The 25,464-nt window shown below is 37.0% G+C and overlaps 1 protein-coding gene and 1 pseudogene across 1 annotated transcript; both read left to right on the top strand.

Moving 5' to 3' along the window:
• The window catches only part of LOC127640606 (very-long-chain 3-oxoacyl-CoA reductase-A-like), a 29,531-nt pseudogene extending 22,322 nt beyond the window's left edge, over positions 1-7,209 (top strand).
• Positions 7,210-8,770: 1,561 nt separating this feature from the next.
• LOC127640583 (alpha-ketoglutarate-dependent dioxygenase alkB homolog 3-like) lies at positions 8,771-20,617 on the top strand. The gene is made up of 10 exons (XM_052123219.1): positions 8,771-8,862; positions 9,241-9,345; positions 11,346-11,419; positions 11,500-11,534; positions 11,629-11,676; positions 12,648-12,754; positions 13,681-13,769; positions 13,925-14,134; positions 14,621-14,719; positions 20,242-20,617. The coding sequence occupies exons 2-10, from the start codon at positions 9,270-9,272 to the stop codon at positions 20,344-20,346; spliced, it is 843 nt and encodes a 280-aa protein (XP_051979179.1). The 5' UTR covers positions 8,771-8,862; positions 9,241-9,269; the 3' UTR covers positions 20,347-20,617.
• Positions 20,618-25,464: the final 4,847 nt, after the last annotated feature.

The following is a 25,464-nucleotide window of genomic DNA, read 5'->3' as shown; positions in this document are numbered from 1 at the left end:
ATTTCACATCCTATGAATATCTTAAACTGAAGTTAGTAAATTGTACTAGAGGTTGTTTCAGTATTTGCGAACACCAAATTATTTTGTATTACCATGCAATCCGACCAAACATGCAGTATTAAACCACTGAGGAAAGCAGTAATACGTCCTCACCAACCCGATCTCATGAAAATATTTACATAATTTACGAGTTGGCTATTTCGTATGGTCTTGCACGATGTTGTTCACATAAACTCGTAGGACTTCATCACGTAAAATTCCTGGATGTCTAATGTGGAAGTAGGTGCGAGTTCCGTGCACGAGGCGTTAAGGACATACTTATTAATATTATGCCCTTACCCAAAACCCCTTATCTAAATTTAACCAATCAGTAGAGTGTGAAAACATGACAGGAAGCTGTGTGTGTGTGTGTGTGTGTGTGTGTGTGTGTGTGTGTGTGTGTGTGTGTGTGTGTGTGTGTGTGTGTGTGTGTGTGTGTGTGTGTGTGTGTGTGTGTGTGTGTGTGTGTGTGTGTGAAAGAAGCAAGTCATTGTCACGTATTAGATGAAAACGATGTCCAGCAACGTCATTGGCTGTAGTGAAAGTCATAGGAATTCAAACGAGTGCAGATGCACAATATCATAAGAATTAGCCAAATTTAGAAAAGTCGTACTAACCCTGATGATTTCGCCTTGAGTGTGTTGGTCCTCCCAGTGCTCACTTAATAATAAAGTATCAAAGCCTTGACAGTCTCTTAACTCACCTGTTAACATTAGCTTATGATTAGCTGCTCCTTGGTAACCTGCTCAAATGGTTCTACACAAATGTTAGCACACCTTCCCATGAATCTGTTAAGCTTTTCTTGGAAACAAACAAATTGTTTTTTTGTTGTCACTTGCGGTTATCACAATCACTTTTCCCGCAAGGCTTCTTTGCTATTGGATACAGACACGACACTCAATGTTGAACCTGAAGAGAGGCTAAAATATGTCATCATGGTCATTTGCCAAATCTGGCTCTCCTAACATTCATTTGCTCTGACTGCCCTTCATGCAGGGGGTTAGTACAAAGACCAGAATCCCTCTGTTTATACAGAACTGTGATGCACAAGGAGAAGGTCTTTGATGCTTATGTCTATTCAAAATGCCTCTGTTCTGAAGCATCTCGTTCTTATGAGACCTCTTCGAATAACCACTCCTCGCTAGGAGACCTGAGAGGAATTTTCCTCTCAAAACACACTGGAATAGTGTTTAGACAAACGAGCTTTTGGACAATAAATTCTAATTGCTACAGCAAACTTTTAACAAGCATCGGAGGGAAGGGAAGTGTAGGAAGTCCCGCCAAATGTCTTTTTTGTGTGTGTGGCGGCCCCTGCCGGCCAGTAGGCACGGTGTCTTTTGTGCATTCTGCAAAGTCCCAGCTAAGTTATTTTTAGAACATCAGCAGTAGCAGGGATGCCGGATCTTGGATAGTTCCCAAATGCCAATATTTGGTGTGCTGCTGGTTTGTGTGTTTCAGCATTTTTCTGAGAGAATTTGCATTTAAGAATTTCAATTGATGGTTAAAGATGTTAACCCTAGTGCAATTGATTTTAATTTCCATTTTTATGTCCCAATTTACAGAGAGCACGTATAAAGTGGAAACAAAGACCATTGCAGTGGACTACGGTCAGGTTGACATCTATCCTAAAATTGAAAAGGGACATTCTGGACTGGAGATTGGAGTTCTTAGTGAGTTTCTTCCACATATTTAGATTTACAAGCCCTTAAATCATTACACACACACACACACACACACACACACACACACACACACACACACACACACACACAAAGTGCACTACTGTTGTTGCAAAACCATATACTGACTGACTTCCTTTCATGGAATACAAAAGTTGATTTTGGGCAGAAGGACAGCCTCAGTCACCATTCACTTTCATTTTGTGTACACCGATCAGCCACAACATTAAAACCACCTGTTGTGTATATTGTGTAGGTCCCACTCAAACAGCCAAAACAGCACCAACCCACATCCTGTGCCAACCCCCCAACCTGCTATTCTTCTCACCACAATTGTACAAAGCGGTTATGAGTTACCGTAGACTTTATCAGTTCAAACCAGTCTGACCATTGTCTGACTTTTAAACAAGGCATTTTTGTCCACAGAACTGCCACTCACTGGATGTTTTATGTTTTTGGCACCATTCTGATTAAATTATAGAAATTGTTGTATGTGAAAATCCCAGGAGACCAGCAGTTATGAAAATACTCAGACCAGCCCATCTGTAACCAACAATCATGCCATGGTCCAAATCACTGATCAGATTTTATTCCCCATTCTGATGGTTGACCTGAACATTAAATGAATCTTCTGACCCATATTTGCATGATTTTATGCACCGCACAGATGATTGTTGGTGCCAGACACGCTGGTTTGAGTATTTCTGTAGCTGCTGATCTTTTGGGATTTTCACAAACAACAGTCTCTTGAATTTACTCAGAATGGTGCCAAAGACAGTGAGCAGAAGTTCTGTGGATGGAAATGTCTTGTTGAAGAGAGAGAGATCAACAGAGAATGGCCAGACCTGTTAGAACTGACAAAGTCTATGGTAACTCAGATAACCACTCTGTACAATTGTGGTGAGAAGAATAGTATCTCAGAATGCTATTCTGAGATGCAGGTTGGCTCTGTTTTGGCAGCACGAGGGGGACCTATACAACATTAGGCAGGTGGTTTTAATGTTGTGTCTGATCGGTGTACACACAGTGAAAGTGAATGGTGACTGAGGCTTTCACATTTGAACATTCTGTTTCACCTCTCCTTTTGCATTCCTCAGAAAAAAAGAAAATATTTATGACCGGGAGACAAGAATTTTCTTTTTTGGTGGACTATCCCTTAAAGAATGAGACTTCTTTTATTTGGTCTGGTCTTGTCAGAAGGACTTGTGTGTTTTCTCCTAAAATCATGGTTTATTTTTTATTAGATTTATTTTTGTGCTCTATCTTTTATGAGGATTTATCTCCCCCTAGTGGTGATTTGGGATGTGAATGTTCTCACTTATAAACTCAATCATAATTCTTATTTTTTGTGTGTGCACTTGTTCCTAATAGTTAATAATGTGGGAATATCCTATCCCTACCCTGAGTTCTTCTTGCACGTTCCTGATCTGGAAAACGTGAGTAAATATCTTTAAAACTTACTGGCTTAGTGTTACTAGCTATGCGGCTGTTTAGAAATATTCCCTCATTCATTATTTGTATTCCTTTCCTCTCATAGTTCATCAACACCATGATCAATGTCAACATCAACTCAGTATGCCAGGTAAGTCATGACTTATTCACAAATGAAGAGCTTGGGGTGCTAAATTGTATAGAAATTACTCATTTACATTTTTACATTTGAAAATGTTACATTGAAAATATGCTGCAACGTGACTACTTTGATCCACTCCTCCTGTTGTACCTGTTCACTTTCCCTGTTTTGCTGATCTCCACCAACGCTGCCTGTGCTCACTACCCACGCTCTCTCTCTCTCTCTCTCTGTCATATTCAAGAATACAGTATATGTTATTGTAGCATGTCTGATTGTAATGTTGTCTCAAGTAATTTTTGTGCCCTTCAGTCTATGATTTACTCCCTTTTTTCAACTTTTCTCTAATTAGATGACCCGCCTAGTGCTGCCCAGAATGGAGGCAAGGTCTCCATTGGATTTAATTATAACTTGCATATTTAGGTAAAACAATCAGTTAATGTGTCAGGAATTCCAAACACAAGTTCTGTCATTAAGAGGAAATTCAATTCAGCGTTTAAAACGTGAGGTTTTTCCTCTTGTGTGCTGCTACCCTCCTGTTTCCACACTCTTTGTGTGAAACTGAAAAGCAACACTTCCCCAATCTGATTGGCCACTGCAAAGTCATGTGCAACTCTAGAGCCAATAACAGAGCTGGGCAAATTTTGTACAAATAGGTCCAACCCTCTGATCTCCCCAGCATTCTACTGAGGCTGCAGGGGTACTGCATGAGAAAGCTGGTGCCATGGCAACACACATGGCGACCATCATTAGAGGCATGTTAAAGTGAAGTATAGTGTGACGGTCTCATGTTGGATTCTCATCGCTGTTTTTTTTTTTCCTATCATATTAAGGTTATATGACAATGAATGTCAAATCAATTGAACAATTAAAATAAATGTTTGCATTTTTAATTTCAGAGCTAAAGGTGTCATCCCCAACATCTCCTCCACCAGCGGTATGTTCCCTCTTCCACTGCTGACCATCTATTCCTCCACCAAGGCTAGTACTTGCACCAAAGTCTCTACAGAAATATCAGTGGTCACAAAATGTTTGTAAAAATGTTTTCTACTTGATGTAGAGAGAACTTGGTCATAAAGTAGATCTAAAGTTTTCTGAGATTAATTTTATTTGACACTTGTCTTATTTCTACAGGCTTTTGTGGACTTTTTCTCATGTGGGCTTCAAGCAGAGTACAAGTGTAAAGGGATCATAATCCAGGTGAGACAATACGTTTTTTGTTTTTTTTAACGACAACATGAAACTGCATTGACAACCCAAATTTCCAAAGGAAATGTTTGGAAATCTGTTTTTGCCACAAATAAATCTTAACTCAAAATAACAAGATAGTTTCTCATCATTTTGAGATATGTTAAAGTTATGAGATACGAACTCAAAATAATGAAATCCTATCTTAAAATAATGATTTCTGTGGTGGATTATTTATTTGTCTTGGTGGAAACGGGCTTCTATAGAAATGGGATATTCAACAAGTAAAGATATAGGATATGTTATTCACCTTTAATTGGTTGGATCATGAAAATTGGTCTATATGACAGGTGATTGGAGGAAAGTGGTTGGAAAATAAGAGTGCTTGGTGACATCAGCTCAAATGTCATTGTAGAGGCGGAGCAAGTTTAAATGTTTTTGATGAAAAATTCCAAGATCACACTTTTTCTTTTTTTTTCTTCTTTCAAATAACATGCACTCATGAATTGTGCACAGTAAGACCATAAATGAATGAAGTGAGGTCAGTTTTGATTTCTTGAAGTGCTTGATCTGAAGATTTCATTGTTTAATTCTTGGCGATAAACACTTACTGCGCACTTTATTAGGAACACTGCGGTCCTAATACAGTGCCCGACATGGTCTTCTAATGTTGCAACCCATCCGCTTCAAGGTTCAACATGTTGTGCATTCTGAGATACTGTTCCATCCATCCATCCATCTTCAACCGCTTATCCGAAGTCAGGTCGTGGGGGCAGCTGCTCCAGCAGGGGGCCCCAAACTTCCCTATCCCAAGCCACATTAACCAGCTCTGACTGGGGGACCCCGAGGCGTTCCCAGGCCAGTTTGGAGATGTAATCTCTCCACCTAATCCTGGGTCTTCCCCGAGGCCTTCTCCCATCTGAGATACTGTTGTTCACTAAAATTGTATAGAGTGGTTATCTGAGTTACCGTACCCTTTCTGTCAGTTCGAACCAGTCTTGCCATTCTCTGTTGACCTCTCTCACCAACGCATTTCCGTCCACAGAACTGCCCCTCAATGGATGTTTTTTGTTTTTGTCACCATTTTGAGTAAATTCTAGAGAATGTTGTATGAAAATCCCAGGAGATCAGCAGTTATAAAAATACTCAAACGTGCCACACTCCAAATCACAGAGATCAGTTTTTTTTTCCCTCAATCTGATGGTTGATGTGAACATTAACTGAAGCACCTGACCCATATCTGCATGATTTTATGCAATGCAATGCTGCCACACGATTGGCTGATTAGATAATAATGCATGAATAAGTAGGTGTACAGGTCTTCCAAAGCCCCATACCTGCATCTTGACATCAAATGTCTTTTTGTTCCTATCGTAGAGCGTGCTACCTTTCTTTGTGGCTACCAAGATGACAAAGATCAGGAAGCCAACTCTGGACAAGCCCACACCTGAACGCTATGTAGCTGCTGAACTGACCACTGTGGGACTGCAGGACCAGACCAATGGCTATTTCCCACATGCAGTCATGGTAATACCACAGCTCAACTTCAACTGAACATTTCATTTTTGTAAAACAAGGCTTTAAACCCTTACTCCCTAAGGATACCAAGTTATCCTCCAACCATGTTTTCACTTTTGATCTTTTGGGTTCTGCAGGGCTGGGTGATAACTGCCTTGGGCCCCATCAAGCTGGTCCTCTACTTGGGTCTGCGTTTGAACAAGGCCCAGCATGGTGGTTACCTCCGAAGGAGAAAGCTGCGATAGTTTGAGAACATTTTGTGACCGAGATTAAGTGGAAATGAAATGCGACCAAATGTTTTGCAGTATGTATGTATGTATGTGCTGAGATTTGAGATTCAGAAGTAATTCTGAATGTTGAGTCTTTGAAGTGCTTTATCTTCTAACACATAATAGACTCATTGTTGTTTGTATGTTTTATATTATTGGATGAATGTCTAGACTGACGTTCCACAATGACACCTTGAGAATGAAGAGTTGCTGAAAATCATGACATCTCTTGGCTTGCTGGTTGCCTGGAATGGGGACGTATAACTTTCTATATTTGGTGAAAAGTGTTATAGTGTTGCAGGGAGGGCTTTCTGCCACTGCTGTTGTAAGCAGATGTATATTTATGTGGTGGTGGTGGAGTTTTATATTTACTGAATTTTTGTTGTAATTTTTTTACATGTTTACTTGCCCTCTTGTTAACTTAACTGCCAATAACAATTCTGCAATCATGCCTTTTTCTTTCTAATGAGTTATAAATGGGAGCTATCCTTTTATAATTAAGCATTTGGAACAAATCTATAATGGCTGTTTTTGAATGTTGTACTGTATCAATATGAAACCAGAGGTCTGAATTAGAAGTTGTTGTTGGCCTTTTCAGGCTCAAAGTTTACCTGTCAGCCTTGGTTTATTTAAAACCTGTGTGCCTTTTCATTATTCAGTAGGATTTGAAGTTGGTCATGGATCTTTGCTATCTGTTTGCACAATTATATACTTTTTGACATAACTTTACCATGTAGATTTATACCACTAATTGTCTTGGAATAATCCATGGACTTATTTGAAGAAAACCTCCTTTTAGATCTCTGTATGATTATTTTTGGAGCAATGCCAGTCAACTTGAAACGTCTAGGTGGTTGAACCTCATTAGTCACCTCTGGTTTAAAACTTGAATGTTCTCATTCCAGACATGTCGAAGAGTGGAACACAATGTGCTGCTTAACTCATGCATGACAATCTGAAAAACTTGTTTGTTAATAAAATGACTTTTCTGTAATGCTTTTGTATGTCTTTTTTTTATTTATTTATTTTATGTTAAGACACTGCAAGTTTAAGTGTCTCTTTATTTTTTTATTTTGATGCAGAAGCAAAAATATCAGTAATTCCAGTGAAAGTCTTCAGTAGAAAAGAAGCCAGTTCTCTTTACACAACTTGTATCTGGACTTGTAAATGGTTTTCTCTCTCTATTAATAATATTATTAATAATACTTTTACTATACATTGGTAATACATTACAGTTGTTATTTCTTAATGCTTTTATTTTGAAAGTCCAGCGCTGAGCGCTCCAGGAAGTCTGTGTTTGAGTGTTTGTTAATTGCTAATTCACAGTAGTGTAATACGCTTGCCATTCAACATCTGGTAAAATGCTTGTCTGGTGCCGTTCTCAATGCATGTTATAGGCGGACCGAACTATTTGATCATCTACACTTGAGATGGAGTTTGTGTGGAGCGACCACATATTGCGCTGAGCAACGCATCATGAACCTCTGCGCGTGTTTATGTGTGTGTGTAACTGTGCTCGTTCAGTAAAGCGTTGTGCCACAGACTACTTAGTTGTGTGTATGCCGACTGTACATTTATTATATAAACACAGCCTTTTGCAATTCACAAAGCTTTTGGATGACTGTAAGAGTCTGAATAAAATGCGCGAGTTATATGGACTACTTTAATGGTGATTTGAAGGTTATTTATGTCATTATTTAAGCTTGACAGTAATGTCATTGACCAGCATGCGGTATAGGATCGGGCTCGTCGGACCACCACCCGATCCGGGTAAAAACGTCAGTATCGGACCCGATACCGATCCGTGTATCGTGTCGGTGCCATCCCTAATTAATACATACATTTTATTTTTAAATTTTTTAATATAATTAGTTTATATGTAATAATTTCTGTCAGCCCTTCTCACATCTCTCTCACACTAACCACTCATATTGCCCTGGGAGGAAAACATACAAAGCTTGAAAAAAAACAGAATAAAATGCATTTCTCAAGACTGATTGATTCACAAATGTAACATTCTCTCCCCTCTAAACTCATCTTTATTCTTATGTGACCACTTTTTTTTCTTCAGTTACGTAACAATGGATCTCAAGATGGAACGTTCAAACTGTTCTCCTAACTTCAACTTGACGTTTCAAAAGCAGCTCTTTAGAATAGTGATTTTTTTATTATATGATAAGCTATAAATGAAATGGGCACACCATTACATTCACACCTGTGACACCGCTAGTCTCTAAACGGTGGGAAAAACTGTAACGACTCCTTAACTAAATTTGATTTGAAATGTTTAAAAGTAAACTACATTCAATTAGATACATTTTAATTTTAATAAAGGTAATCTACCTTGTGCACACTACATAGAGCATACTTGGTGCTGTGCTAAAAACCATATATGCAACACATATTTGCATGCATATTTGATACATATAAACATGTTTATATACAACTAGTAAGCTAGTGTATCAGCTGTGCACAGGAACTCTTTCACTGGTTATTGTAATAACCCGGACAGATTTCGTAGATCACCACGTGGTGTTTATCCAAGTTATAAAACGCTTAGAAGAATGCGATAAATACAGTTTCGCGTCGAAACTAACGTGTAAGTATTATTGAAAATGCTAATGTTTGGGGTAAAGCTAAACACATACAGCCCATTTAAAGCGTTAACACGGTGTGCGTGTCTTGACAGATTGCAAATGTAACTAGTAAATGTCATCAGTCTAGTTGCATTAGAAAATACTTGCTTTGCATTTTATCATATGGCAAAACAGGCCTCTCTTTTTTTGCTCTCAGAAACTGCAGCTAACGCATAGCCAAATATCCACTATGAAAACTGAGTTAAATTATGTGTTGAATGATTAAAAATACCTGAAGATGGCAGCAAGATCCTTTAAAGTAGCCATTGTGAGCATGACAAGATATCATTTTTCTTTCTAAGTCAGTAAATCCCACCGGCATTTTGTTTTGTTCTGTTCAGGTAAGTTTTGAACATTTAAAGTCTTGATTATGACTGATAAAAGGCAGCGAGCGAGGGTCCAGGGCTCCTGGGCCAAACCTCTTCCCAAACCACAACACCCAACTGGTAGGTAAAGCCTAATCACAATGAACTCTACCTATGTTATACTGGTACACCTAAACCTATTTTATACGTCAAAAGGTTTAATCATGGTTCACCGTCATATTCATCTAGAAATCCCAAAGGTACTCTTGCCAAACATCCTTTTTAAAGGAATAGTTTACCACAAAATGAAAATTCTCTCATTTACTAACTCTCATGCCACCTCAGTTTTGTATGACTTTCTTCTGTAGAACACAAATGAAGATTTTTGAAGAATATCTAATCTCTGTAGGTCCATACAATGCAAGTGAATTGGTGACCAAATTGTGAAGCTCCAAAAATCACATAAAAGTAGCATAATAGGTGTGAGCGTGAAACAGATCAATATTTAAGTCCTTTTCTACAATAAGTCTCTACCTTTGACCAACCTCGAATCTTAGGTGGCAATTTGCATGAAGAATGCAAATCGCTAAAAACAAAAGAATGTGAATGTGAAAGTGGAGATTTATAGTAAAAAAGGACTTAAATATTGATCTATTTCTCACCTATCATAGTGCTTCTGCAGACTTCGATTTAACCCCTGGAGTTGCATGGATTACATTTATGCTGCCTTTATGTCCTTTTTGGAGCTTTACATTTCTGGTCACCATTTGCTTGCTATGGATTTAAAGCGGAGATATTTTTCTATAAATCTTAATTTGTGTTCTGCAGAAGAAAGTAATACACATCTACACATCTGCACAGCCTGAGGATGAGTAAATGATGAGATAATAAAATGTTTTGGGTAAACTGTTCCTTTAAATCTGAAGGTTAGAAAAAGGATAATGTAAAACTAAATCACGACTGTTTTTGTTGCAAGAAACATTGACTATTATAAATGGATTTCAATGGAAAATCACATGCAACATAAATGTAAAATATTTAATATAATGGTCTCGACAGTGTATCATTTTCTTCATATGTCAATTTTATTACAAATAGTTAAAATGTGTAAAAGGGACAAAACGGTTAAAATCTTATTTTTTTTATTTTTTAATACTAAATTAATTTAAAATTGATTAATTTGCAGACAAAGGTCTCAGCTAATGAACTATGTAAGGGCTTTTTTTATAAAAAGCTTTTTTCTGAAAATTGACATATTCACTTCAAAACTACCATCTTACTGTCATTTGTTTAAACTCTGTCAGACACTAAAAACATTATATTTTAGTTTGGTTCATCCAACAAGGGTGTTAAGTCTTTAATTATCTAATAATGGTGTTCAGAAAAGGAGTAAAGTGATAATTTTCATTAAATTCAGAAAATTATGATGGAGTTGACAAAATTGAAATTTGTTCCATCTTAACCATGTGTTGTATACTGGACCCATTAATTTTTTTGTTTTTCCTCAGTTGAAGCTGTCTCCATAACCTAAACTAAAATGCCAAAATTATTCCATAATTCTTAACAGAAATGATCACAATGGGAATGACAGATTTGACATGTTGAAGTCGTGAACATTGTTTGTTTAAAAAAAAAATATATATAATATATATATAAATTAAGTTACCAGACCTTGTGTCCTTCTGTTGCATCCACCATGAGCAGGAAATGGGAAAGATGTACTCCGAGTTATAGCTGACCATGGCATTGTCTGATTTATTCAGAGTTGATGCAGAGTTAGGACACAACTTTGATAGTTTTTGATAGTTATATTTAGGAATTTGTTAAATTAACACTTTGTTTGACAGTTTAACATTGTGTATTCGTGCTGAGGACAGGTTAAGTTGCATGTGCTTCCAAGTATAGAGCATGCATGTAAAAATTCTAATGAAATTATTAAAAAAATAAGTAATGAATGTCCTGAGTTTACACATTTCCTTTAGACTAACTTTTCCAGTATTAATATTATGAATTTCTTTATTGTTAATGTAAAGCTGACTTTTGTAAGACATATTTTGTACCTCATCTCAAGAATCAGTTTGACTTTATTTCAATAAATGACTTTATTGAGAGCTTTTATTTAAGGCCGTAATGTCTTTTAGCTCGAGATGTCCAATCGGCACCAGGGTCATGGAAGGCAGGACCACAATCATTTGAGTTCCATCAGCCAGCAAATGTAAGAGCTGTTCTGGAGCTTTTGTAAATAGTTTGCTGAGGCAGTGGTGAAATCTCTGATTTATTCTATCTTTATTTTAGCCTATCAGAGAGATACCTGCAGAGAAAGTGATCGAGTGAGTGACTCAGTCCACAGCACATCAAGCAATAAAACCTTTTGATTGACACAAAATGTATATCCAATCTACGTTTTATTTGTCTCTCTCTCAGAAAGGCTGGTGACTATGACATTAGTCAGGGTCCTTCTGGAGTGTCACGGTAAGAAAACCTTAAACTTTGTGCTGTGCCTTATAGGCTATAAATTCCCCAAATAACCCACTTTACTGGCAGGTTAACTCCCTTGTCTCCCTAGTCAACCCTGATCATTTATGTAAACTTATGAAGTCACATTAACATATAACTGCCCACATTCATACAACAACACCTTTTCAGTATAAAGTATCAACTTGTCATCCTGATGCATGACAGCATGAAAATGGCAGTACACCAAGGTTAATTAAAATTATGTATTTTGTTCTGTTTAGGACTTTACTACTTCCATGTAGGCCTAGAGATGTGCTTATATCAGCTGAAAGTCAGTTTTTACATATAGAGTTTAAATATATATTTTTTTAAATATATATTGTTCAATAATGTAATTGTAGGAATGCCAGCTGAAGAAAGCACAAGTTAATCACTCTGAAAATATTCTGCAATTAGATTTAATATTCTAAGATAGTAATGTATTAAAGGGATAGACCCAAAAATGAAAATTCTCTCATCATTTGCTCACCCTCATGCTATTCCAGATGTGTATGACACATCTACAGAACACAAATGCTAAAGATTTTTGAAGAATTTTTTAGAATTAAGGCAGCATAAGTTTGTGCTTTTTGGAACTTAAATATTGATCCGTTTCTCACCGACACCTATCATATCACTTCAGAAGATACAGATTAAAACACTGGTGTCTTACTGATTACTTTTATTATGCATTTATGTGCTTTTTTGAGCTTCAAAGTTCTGGTCACCATTCATTTGCATTGTGTGGACCTACAGAGCTGAAATATTATTACAAAAAAACCTAATTTGTGTTTTGCAGAAGAAATAAATTAATATACATCGGGGATGGCATGAGGGAGAGTAAATGATGAGAAAATGTAAATTTTTGGCACTCTGATGTCTATGAATTTGTTTATGAAATTTAAAGATTTACTATCTTTAACTGTGATTACTGTTACTCTATCCAGACTACGGCTAACACCTGGGTTCCTGCAGCAAGAGGAGGCAGACTGGATGTTTAGCAAGCTGCTTGCTGAACTGCCCTGGTCACAAAAGACCAATTACAGGATGATGGGTGAGTGGTATATTTGGTCACTGTAAGTTGGGGGAAATATGAAAAAGATATTATCCTCTTGTTGTCCATGGTCAGTATAAAAAATTAAATAAAACATGAGGCATGCACACATATGATGTTTGTGTCTGTCTGTCACAATGCTTACAGAGTGCACTTTTTGTGGTGATTCACACTTTCCAGTCCTTATTCATCACTGAATTGGCAGTGTTACCACAGTCTCCAGCTTCCTCATCTGTTTACATTTTTCATAACTGTCATCATTTGAAGAAGTTCCAAAAGTACCAAATGTTTAAACATTTGCTTTGGACGAGAAGTAGCTAACGTTTTACTGTGACTAATCATGGCTCATTTTGGCAAATATCTTCTGGTTCCACAACTCACCGAATTGCGTTTTATACCTTATTTGGTCTACAGAAGATACACATTTTATTTTACAAGCTCTTATCTTTATATCTTGGTGCCTTGTGTGTAACTGTGTCCTTTTATAGTGTAGCTTGCTTTTGGGTTTTCAAGAGGGAGTCTTCTGAAATATTGTTGCATGCACAAAATACAGTGCAGCTCGTTTGTAACCACAGATTTGGTTTCATAAATGCATACGTGTCTACTATTAGTGTTGCTTTTTTATTATTGCTCATATTTTGGGTTTGTAATAGTTTGTTCTAAACCATAACTACCATTCTAAAAGTATTACAAATTTAAATACCCAAGGTTTATATCTGCAGACAGGCTAAAATCACTCTGAAATCCTTTGAAAATGCATAGCAACGCCCTGGCAACCACCCACAACACCTTATTATTATGGTGGTGAGATTTGTATCAGCAAGTACCACTCACATTTTTCTAGGATTTTTTTGGTGTCATTTTATACAGTATGAAGTGAACCAACATGCTCAAATACTTAATATTCTAGGTGATTTACATTTCAGGTGATGCATATGAGGAACCCAGACTCACCTGTTGGTATGGAGAACTGCCTTATACATATTCACGCTCCACTATGGATGCCAACCCTGAGGTGCATCTAATCACTTACTATATGTTACTTCAGTTCATTTGATCTCATGTTTTCATTTTAGCAAGTAATGCATATTACCAGCGTACAAATGGAGTCAAAAATGTAATTTCTGGTCAGTGTGTTTAATCTCTGTCAATATTCCTCTTATGTTGCAGTGGCATCCAGTTCTCTCCACACTCCGTCGGGCCATTGAGCAGAAGAGTGGCCACACTTTTAACTCATTACTGTGCAACCTTTACCGGGATGGGAAAGACAGCATTGGTTGGCACAGTGACAACGAGCCTTCATTAGGACCCCAGCCCACTATCGCCTCTCTCAGTCTGGGGGACACGAGAGTGTTCAGTTTTCGTAAGCAGCCGCTTCCTGTGAGTCTGCAAAGTAGCTGTTTTTAACTTCCACAGCCATGCTAATCTTTAGATTAAAAAGTGCATCAAGGTGTTGTAAAAATGCAATCCTAGTATCTTAAAGGGATCCGTATGCTACATTTTTGTATTATTGTATTTCCCAGAAATCCACTTATAATATTAGTGAATGTTTTTTTTTTTTGGATCAAATCCTGTCATAATTTAGTTTCACATGAAAGTTTTCCACCCTTTCTTTGGATCTTAGAATCTAGTTGACTGTTTATTTTGTTTCTGTACTTTTAAAACGTCTATATGGAAATAACCTTTGTTATGATTGGCTGACTTCTGCGTTGTGATTATATTATATCTCCACTTTAAAGTTTAAATCTAAAATGTTTTTGTAATGCATTCTATAAGGTTGTTTTTCAGACAGGTGGCTAAATATTGTGTCTGCTTTTGTGATGTTACTTCAATCTGATGTGATCGTAGAGTGTGTATATGTTCCAGGAGGACAAAGGTGACTACACCTATGTAGAGCATCTACGAATCCCACTAACCCATGGGACGCTCCTGCTTATGGATGGTTGCACACAGGCAGACTGGCAGGTAAACGAGCTGTTGCGTAATTTTTAAGTGCTGTTAAAGGGATAGTTCATCCAATATTGAAAATTCTCTCAACATTTACTTACCCTCGTGACATTCCAGAGGTGTATGACTGACTTTCTTCTGCTGAAAGATAAATTAAGATTTTTAGAAGAATATTTGAGCTCTGTAGGTCCATACAATGCAAGTGAATGGTGATCAAAACACAGAAGGTCCAAAAAGCACATAAAGGCAGCATAAAATTTTAAAATGAAACATTTCATCATCTGAAGCGATATGATAGGGGTGGGTGGGCTGGACAAAGGTGGAGATTTATAGCAAAAAAGGTCTTAAATAATGATCTGTTTCTCACCCGCACCTTTCATATCGCTTCTGAAGACATTGATTTAACCACTGGAGTCGTTTGGATTACTTTTATTCTGCCTTAATGTCCTGTTTTTGACCTTCTGTTCACCATTCACTTGCAATGTATGGACCTACAGAGCTGAGATATTTTTCTAAAAATCTGCATTTGTGTTCAGCAGAAGGAAAAAAAAAAAAAGTTTCATTTTGGGGTGAACTATCCCTTTAAGTTGCCAGTTAATAATATATGATAATAATGTTGATAGGTCAAAAATTTTCCTTTGTTTTGACTATCATACCAGCTACAGTGTGTTCTGGAAATGTGAGCACACTTGATAGGGATGAGCTGGAACTGTCACACAGTTGAGTGCTTTTAGAGTGCAGGCTCTCTTTTGGCTGATGTGTGTAATAGTGTGAGGAGGGAAAGTGAAATGTTTCTTCAAAACATGCTGAACGGCACATTGTTTCTTAGGAAGACTTCAAATGGACACATTTTCTAAAGTAGACTTAAGAAATTACTGAACAGAAATCCAAAAAATATTTTTATAAATACAATATTTTTTGTCTTGTTTTCCAGTAGACAAGTAAATTGTTTAAAATATAAGACTTGTTTTCAAAGAATATATGGAATTAGTTTATTTTGCTTAGCCTATTGGCAAATAGTTTTTTCTTCTTTAAAGCATAATCAAAAATTAGTGAGGTTTATGCTCAACAAAAACAAATACGCTTTCTTCAAGACAGGGCTCTATTTTCATGTGTGCAATGCTACACTCAAAGGTAGTGCACTATGACTTATCCCATTATCGTGAGAGTGCAATTGTCGTGAGAGCGCAAGTGGGTGTGGATGGGAGCGTTTGCGCTATTTGTGGAAGTATGCACGTGAACTTTGGGTGTATTGTATGTTAATGAAATGTGCTAATTTCCTGAGAAGTAGGTTATTGTGCTAAGATGTTTCAAAAGCATGTCTGTTTTCAGCACAAAGGCTAAATTCAGTTCCTACATTTGCAGTTTGGAGATTCCACCAGCAGGTGGTAATAAAGTTCATGTCCAAAATCTGAAAATATAGTGGAACATCAAATTATGTACCATCAATGTTATGTTGAAATTTTTATGAAACACAATTTTATTAGTTTTTTGTAGGGCTGTTTATTTAATTATAATGCGAATAGTTGAATTCAGTGCGATTCATTTTACAAAAAATAACGCAATTAATCGCATGCCCACAGACCATAATAAGGATAAGCTTGTAGTACCACCTGTTTACTCCAGAGGGCAGTAAGTTAAATTTCAGCTGTATGAGCAACCTGCAGTTTATACAGTGAAGAAAACACTTCAGTAGGCAGAACACAAACACGCGTTACGTTCTTGCGTTCAAAACACTCGAAGGAGCGCATATGCGAACTAAGGGATCTCAAGATATGTTTAAAGATTGAGTATTAAACTATATTTAACTTGACATGGTGATCTAAACATTTTATGTTTATAAACTCTGCAAAAAATGAAATATCCCTTTTTTAGGACACTATTTTAAAGATAATTTTGTAAAAATCAAAATAACTTTAAAGACCTTTATTGTAAAGGGTTTAAAAAAAAATTCCAGGGACCATGCTCATCTGCTTGAACAGGCATTAGGCATGCTGCATGGAGGCATGAGGACTGCAGATGTGGCCAGGGCAATAAATTGCAATGTCCGTACTGTGAGATGCCTAAGACAGCTATAGGGAGACAGGAAGGACAGCTGATTGTCCTCACAGTGGCAGACCACATTTAACACTTGTACAGGATCGGTACATCTGAATATCACACCTGCGTAACCGGTGCAGGTACACCAGGAACACACAATTCCTCCATCAGTGCTAAGACTGTCCGCAGTAGGCTGAGAGAGGCTGGACTGAGGTCTTGTAGGTCGAGTCAGGGTTTTGTATCAACAGGGGTTATGGTCGGACTTGCGTTTATCGTCGAAGGAATGAGCGTTACACCGAGGCCTGTACTCTGGAGCGGAATCGATTTGGAGGTGGAGGGTCCGTCATGTTCTGGGGCGGTGTGTCACAGCATCGTCGGACTGAGATTGTTGTCATTTCAGGCAAACACAATGCTGTGCGTTACAGGAAAGACATCCTCCTCCCTCATGTGGTACCCTTCCTGCAGGTTCATCCTGACATGACCCTCCAGCATGACAATGCCACCAGCCATACCGCTCGCTTCTGTGCGTGATTTCCTGCAAGACTGGAATTTGAGTGTTCTGCCATGGCCAGCTAAGAGCCCGGATCTCAATCCCATTGAGCACATCTGGGACTTGTTGGATCGGAGGATGAGGGATAGGGTCTTTCCTCCCAGAAATGTCTGGGATCTTACTAGTGCCTTGGTGGAAGTGTGGGGTAACATCTCACAGCAAGAACTGGCAAATCTTGTGCAGTCTGGTGCAATTAACACTATTGTACCAAATTTGAAAGGGGAATTTATGCGTGTCAACTGCTTTGAAAAATAAAAGTCTTCAGCAAATGGTGCACCGGAGCTTCCTTGCTCAAGTGTCCTCAATAAGCATCCTCCTTCCTCAATCTTTGCCTCCTTGCTATTCATGTGGAGAATTGATATGTCCTTCATGATGGTGGTCTTTGATTGGTTTCCAGTTCACAGGCTCTAGGATGGAGCAGCGAGGAAATGAGGATGCACAATTTTGGAAATGAGAAGCACCCATAGAGTGATCTTAAATTCACTGCAAAAGGTGCCAGTGGAAGAAGTTGTATAAAGTGTATAATGTTTGTATATGGTATGATTTATTTATTTTTTGTTATATTTTGGTTTCCGGTTAAGATTAATTGGAATTTAGAAATATTTTTGGTTGAATTTGTTTCAATAAATTCATACAGTTTTCCAAAATCGACCGGTAGAAGTTAAGTGCGTGCAGATACAATCACTGATCATGCTAGCCATGATTTGTGTGTTGGTAGATGAAAATTATTAATGATACTTACATTCTCTATAATTTAACGAAGTGTACAAATCCTGATGAGAGCCACATTTTCCATTCATGTAAAAGGTGCATAGAAATGCACTGTCATAGAAATGCATTACATATATTCAACAAGGATGCAGTAAATGCAAAAAAGAACTTAAGTCCATATTTCTATTCTTCAAATTCAGTGTACGTAGTCCCTTTTCACTTCCAACATCTTATAAATGTGCTGTTTTTGTTTATGTCACTGGTGCTTAAAATGGACTGGACTATATAAAGGGATGTAGACAGTGTAATAACCGGAGAAAAACCTCAGAATTAAGTTGAACTTGACCCAGCCCATTAGAGCTTTGTGCGTTTTGACCAAACCCCCTTGCGCCTAGACTTGGCGCATGCTTGCATGAAAAAACAAAACTTTATGGCCATGCCCACTGAATTAGCTCGGATGACTTAAAGCATTGCGCTGTGTTTGGCACTAGCACTCTTAAAATAGGCCACATATTCTCTGAATTTATTTAGGTTAGCCGATTGGACTGATATGATCTGGTTTCCCCCCCTAATTTAATGTCAATTCCTGCTGGAGGTTATTTTTGTCATGTTGAAGAGTTTCTTTTGGATTCCGGCTCCCAAAACGAACCGCAGGCCTTTTGGTTAGGCACAAAGAAAAGAGAAAGGTCAAGAACATTTTATGGTGACAACTGAAAACTGTTTGAAAAAGGTCACTCACAAATTGTGCCAAAAAGCATTCAGAGGCTCTTATTAGGTAGACATAACTCACATTGATCTGTCAAAATAAAACTAACTAAGGCCACATGTATGCCTGTTAGGACTTGCCTTAAAAAGTGTGCAAAATAATGGATTTGAGGGCTGTTGCATAACTATCAAAGGGTTGTTCTGTACATCTGGGTCAAAAATATAGCTCTGAACACCAAATCCCCAGAGTAATCATTTATTATACAACAGTTAGACCAATCCCAGTGGTTGGAAAAACATTCAAACTGTGCATTTATTTATGATTGCGTCACTATTATTATTGTTGTTGTTGTTATCATCATTCCACTGACTACCTGGAGTACAGCTAGCCTGGTCATTGCAATGTTCACTTTTAGATGCTTTGAGTTAAGTTTTTGTAAAATGAAAAAAAAAAAAATCTTCATTTTGCTAACTGTCATAATAAAGTCATATGATATCACAAATTACAGCATAGCTATAATAATCTCATCACTGGACTCCGACTCGGGCACAGTAGTGACTCATTTTTGATAACAAGACACTCACTCTTTTGTTCGATTGCTTAAAGAAATATTCCGGGTTCAATACAAGTTCATTTCAGTCGACAGCAGTTGTGGCATAATATTAATTACCACAAAAATGTATTTTGTCTTGCCCTACTATTCTTTAAAAAAAACAAAAATCTGGGTTACTGTGAGGCAATGGGGGCCAATCCGTAAACGATAAAATACTGTTTCATCAGTATAGCCACAAGACATAAACAATATGCGTGTAAATATGATTTTAGTGTGATTAAAATTACTTACTAACCTTTTCTGTGTAAGGTTATAGCCAATTTTACAACTTCATTGCCATGACAATTTGATGTCAACAAACCCCATAACTCTAAAATGTCTGTGAAAATGACAATTTCACAAAAAAGTTATTTATAAAATGATAAGCTTAATATTTCTGCCTTTAACCCCTCCAAAAATTGGCCCCATTCCCTTCCATTGTTAGTGCCTCACTGTAACCTGGATTCTTCATTTTATTTTTGTGATAATTAACATTATGCCACAAATGCTGTTGATTGATCTTAACTTGTATTGAACCAGAAATATTCCTTTAATTTAGCTGTTGTATTAGGTTTTGAGTTTGAATACGTTAAGCCTCTGCTAGCTTGACAGTTAAAGCTTTTGACCAGCTGCAAAAACACAACTTTGATATTACAAAGCAATAAAAAAACTATTGCAATAATATTGTATGTTTTAATGCTGGTGTCAAATGATCACAGGCTGGATGTGCATTAGTTGCTCAGTACATTAGTTGGGAGCCAGTGAAACTATGTGACTGAGTTGACAAGCTGAAGACTGAAGCATTTAGAATCACAGAAGTGACCTCCATGAAGTTGGCCTTGGAGTCTCACCTTATTCCATCTTAAACTAATCGGATGACTTCATTATATGGTAAGTGCAACTTTTCACATTTTTAATGTTTATTTTTATTTTTTTAATAGCACCAGGTGGCAAAGGAATACCATGACCGCGGGCCTCGGATAAACCTCACCTTCCGCACCATATACCCAGAGCCAGAGCATATTGGTAGGAAATCATTCAGATGATCACTGAAAGGTGAGATGCCAAGCTGCAGAAGAGATGGTCAATGAGGACAAAAGGTTGAGGTCTGTCTCATATTCACAGAACATCAAGAGAAGAGGATCTGAAAGTTCTGCACTAATATATGTGACTTTATTGTTGAACGTAATTATGGTTTAATTATTACATTTAAGGAGTAGAGGTTCTCTTTTCAATTCAAGATCCTAAACAATGATAAATGCATCTGGTTCTATTGATACTGTTGTGTTTTTGTTTACATAAATTACTATTTTCTCACCAAGCAATTGTTCACAATATTGTTTGTTATTATTTATATATATATATATATATATATATATATATATATATATATATATATATATATATATATATATATATATATATATATATATATATATATATATAATTAGGTATTACTGGTTTACAATGTTTGTGGAATATACGTCAAATAAATATTTAAAAGCGCCAAGTAGCCCATATTTCAGTAATAGCCCCCAAATGGAATTTTTACAGGTAAATTGCTGCTGAAATATTGTATGTTCTGCAATTTCTTAATTACATCTTGTGGGTCAATAAATCTGAATTTGTTCAGTTTAGTTGTGGTGAGAAAATGACTACAGCAAAAAGATCTTTGTACTATCATCATATGCTTGATATTTTCAGGTATCACAACTTTCAATCAAAATCTCCTTGTGGTGATTTTATTGCAAAGGAAAACAAATGACTCACAAATTTTGCATGCACACCAGAACTGGCTATTGTTGAAAATCTTTCAGCTATCCACCATTTATCTGACCGCCGAAGTGTTCCACAATTCGACTGTTTTCATTTTCCAGTGTCCAGTGTTTTCACTCACATCGGCGTAAATTCTTAGCGGGTTGTGTAATGTTTAAGGTATTACGTTTGTAAAAATTATTAAATAAAACATGCGGATACTTCACAGAGTCGAGATAACCTTTTTTTTTTTTTTTTTTTTTTTTTTGTTTTTTAAAGACTGAGTGTGTATGACAAAGTGATGGTCTGAATTTAGTTAGTTGATATCATTAATTATTCTGAGTTATGAGAGCCAACAACCGCACAAGTTGAGCCTGAAATTCATTTTTACAGGCAATTCGAACCACCATGGCACCGCCCAGGGGTTGATCAGGAAAAATGTGGATGGACCATTTCAAAGACTGCTCATTTGTAACGTCATGTGATGTGATTTTTTTCCCATGAACATTTCCTGCTTGTCAAAACCGAGACTAATTAGCAGAGATGGGCCACTTCTATAAAAATGAATGGGAGAAATTGGAACAACCAATGGTAGCCAAAGGTCAACCTGCCTTAAGCTACGTACACACTGCCAGCGACTTTATCGCTGCAGGTCGCCAGTGGCTGGCGGTGAAGTCGCTAGTGGGTGTTCCCACTACTGGTTGCCTAGTAACGTTTATAAATGACATTCACGGATGTCATTCCATTGCTGTTGACAGCGAATCTCTTTTCTTGCCACTAAAAACAAACATTTTGTAGGGAAAAGACTAAATATAAATGGAATCAGTACATAAAATGCTTTATATCAAAGATGAATGAGAAACAAAGCGTGCTGTTTGCCAGAGCGGCTGTTTATCTGCGGCGAAAATGCAAATGTCGGTCTGTATGGGTCCATAAAATCCCCGCGATCTCAGATACACCTTTCCACGCAGTATTTTTTCTTTAAAATGTCCTTGTACGTGGGAAGAGACATATCATAGAGCACTGGAACATTTCTAACAGCAAGAATTAGCCTTTCATCCATCTTTCCGTTACTGCAGGAGCTGAGAGAAAGAGAGAAGGATCACGTGAGCTCTCCCGTCGTCTCTCCTATTGGCTGTCGCTTCCGTTAGTCGCTCCAAAGTTGAACTTTTCTCAACTTTGTCGCGTCGCTGGACACGCCCACATCTAGCGCCAACGGTCGCGACAGCTCGTATCGCCGGAAGTCGCTGTGCTCGCATTGAAAATGAATGGTATTGAGTCGCTGTCGCGCGCGATGTCGCTGGCAGTGTGTACGTACCTTTACAGGTAAATTAGCCAATCACCTTTTTTGATGCAGAAGTCATCTGTCAATCAACTCGAGAACATACACGCACATTAGCTATACAAGATAGTATAGTTGCGTTTTTAGTGTGATCTGAGGTACAGAAACACAATTTATTAAACCAGTTGCGGCAGAACAACACACCCTTCCTGTGGATCATATTCATATTTTGATTACTGAAGAGATTACTTTGCATTTTATTGTCGTTTGTTTCATTTAATATTTAGTCCTTTTCAGATGGAAAATATTTATACATATAAATGATGCAATCCAAAGTCCATTTGAACAGCGGTGAAACACTTTCTTATGATGTGTGACATTCATACGAGCAGACAGAGAATTAAGTCTGAAGGAAGTTTGGAGCAGAAGAAATAGAAATAAACCTTGTGTAAATTGTCAGCTTTACACTAAGCTAAAATTCTATTTCTAGCCATATTTCACATACAAATTGTTTTAAGAAAATTAACATTGGATCATAATTTCTTTTTTTCTAGTAAGACCTTTGATATTACAGCGAAAATCATATTCTTGATAATATGTTTTGTATTGTTATCCTGTAAAAATATAAAAAAATCCTTAAAACAAGATCAATTTGATTTATCTTGTTTTAGAAACAGCACTACATAAGATATTTAGGTTTTTAGTCAAAACAAGTGAAAAAAATCTACCATTGCTGAATACAACATATTTAGAATACATTACTGACCTTGAGTAATCTAATATCATATATTCTGTAATCTGTAGTGTAGTACATTTCAAATGTAACCCTCCCAACCCAGTAGGGCAATTCAATGCCTTTCAGAGCTTCCCAGCTTTTGCTGTGTAAAGTGATCAAAAGGTTTTTAAAAGAAGAGAGGTGTTCCATTACTTGATCCTTAAGACTGAAGGGTTTGAATGATTTAAAGAGAGACCCAAGCCATTTCTAGGGATCACACTAGAGTCCTATCTTATTAATTTAAGGCTGGGCTCTTTTGACTTGGGCCAATAAACAACCACCCAGAACACCCTAGCAACCACAAAAATGGACAGAGTATCACTTAAAAACCACAAAGAATTTAATAAATCATGGAATTATGGCAGTGAGTTTTGCATTAGTTACCACATTTTCTTCAGATAGGAACATTTTTTAGTTTGCTGTATAAAATGTTATTTCAGTCATAACAATTGACTTAATAAATGTGAAGTGTCATAATGGATATGACAAGATATGATATGACGATGGATATTGGTAGTTTTGGTCTTGGCGGACTGTATGCTGACGCTGCAGCAGAGCAAGGATGAAGACTTGCTACTAGAATATACACATGCTGTGTTGAGCTTGTAAAGCATGCTGCTGATGCACAATTGAAGCAGCTCTAGACAAGTGATGCTGGGGAGGAGAAGGGTTTCAGGGTGAACTCTCATAGCACACTGCAATGAAACCGCTTACCAGCACACAACTGATGCAATTTAAATGTTAGATATAAACAGAGAGAGAGCATGCAGGTTGATTGGCTAACAGATTACATGCAAAAGGGCTTATCATCTTGGGCCGTTGAGTATACGAGCCAATTGGCTAATAGATTACACGTTTAAAGGACCTATCAGCTTGTGCCAGGTGGAGTTTCATGATTGAATGAAGAATTACATTTATGTAAAAGGAGTCATTAGCAGGGGTGGAATGAGTACTGAAAAATTATGCTCAAGTAGAAGTACTGTTACTTTCCAAAACATTTAGTGTGAGTAGAGTAAAAGTAGCTGTCCTAAAAACTAGTCAAGTAAGAGTAAAAGAGTAGCTCATTGAAACGTACTCATGAGTATTGAGGACTGAGTTGCAAAACCTATGCCTCATTATAATGAACACTGTATGCCAACTTTTAAAATACATCTCTTATCTATGATAAACACCACATTCATCTGATTCCAAAAAATAAAAGGGAGACATGATAACAGAAATTAAAAGATTAAAAAGTTATTTTCAAAACACTGATCACCATTTTAAATTATAATGTATGAAACAATTACATTAAAATCAGTTTATGTGTAGGGTCTAAATTTCCCTTGATGCTGACAGAGCATTATTGTTGTGCATAAAACATGTTCAAACAATGCAAGGAATGCAAAAAAATAATGCTAAATAAGCAGGATCACTAGGTACGTCCTGTCCTGCACAATAGAGGATGTGGAGCAGGCATGGGAAAAGTTGTTTGGTACAGGGGCTACAACATGCTTAAAAAGGAATAATTCATTCAAAAATGAAAATTCTCTCATCATTTGCTCACCCTCATGCCATCCTGGATGTGTACTTACTTTCTTCTGCAGAACACAAATTAAGATTTTTATAAAAATATTTCAGATCTTTTGGTCCATACAATGTAAGTGAATCGGTGCTAAAATATTGAAGCTCCACAAATCACATAAATCAGCATAAAAGTAGTCTAATCCATGTGCCTCCAGTGATTTAATCCATGTCTTCAGAAGCGATATGATAGATGTGATGGGAAACAGATCAATATTTAATTCCTTTTTTACCATTAATTCTCCTCCCTGCTCAGTCTATCTCCACTTTAACTTTCACTTTCTTCTTGTGTTTTTGGTGAGTCACATTCTTCATGCATATCACCCCCTACTGGGCAGAGAGAAGAATTTCTAGCAAAAATGGTCTTAAATATTGATCTGTTTCTCACCAACATCATATCAATTCTTAAGTCATGGATTAAACCACTGGAGTTGTATGTATTACTTTTATGCTGCTTTTATGTGCTTTTTAGAGCATACACATTTTGGCACCCCTTCAATTACATTGAATGGACCTACAGAGCTGAAATTTTCTTCTAAAAAATCTTCATTTGTGTTCTGAAGAAAGAAAGTTATAGACAGATGGCATGAGTGTGAGTAAATGAAGAGACAATTTTCATTTTTAAGTGAAATATTTCTTTAAGTAACACATTGGGGGCCACAATGTCCTCCTTTTCAGATAAAATGTTCCACATTGATTTAGTTATTGTATCTTTTAAGCCCAGAAATATTTGTGTTCTCATTATAATGCATGATGCACAATTTTCTAAAGTTTGTGACGGGTGGAATA

The sequence above is a fragment of the Xyrauchen texanus genome, chromosome 49, assembly GCF_025860055.1.
Source record: "Xyrauchen texanus isolate HMW12.3.18 chromosome 49, RBS_HiC_50CHRs, whole genome shotgun sequence".
In the NCBI taxonomy this organism is placed as follows: Eukaryota; Metazoa; Chordata; class Actinopteri; order Cypriniformes; family Catostomidae; genus Xyrauchen; species Xyrauchen texanus.
The sequence above is the reverse complement of the archived record's forward strand: the minus strand, read 5'-3'. Positions and strand labels throughout refer to the sequence as shown.

Bases quoted from the DNA above. Each gene is read 5' to 3' on its own strand.
- LOC127640583 (XM_052123219.1), top strand. From the start codon at position 9,270: ATGACTGATAAAAGGCAGCGAGCGAGGGTCCAGGGCTCCTGGGCCAAA. The intron at 11,535-11,628 runs GTGAGTGACTCA...TCTCTCTCTCAG, and splicing joins CCTGCAGAGAAAGTGATCGA to AAAGGCTGGTGACTATGACA. The intron at 14,135-14,620 runs GTGAGTCTGCAA...TATATGTTCCAG, and splicing joins TTCGTAAGCAGCCGCTTCCT to GAGGACAAAGGTGACTACAC.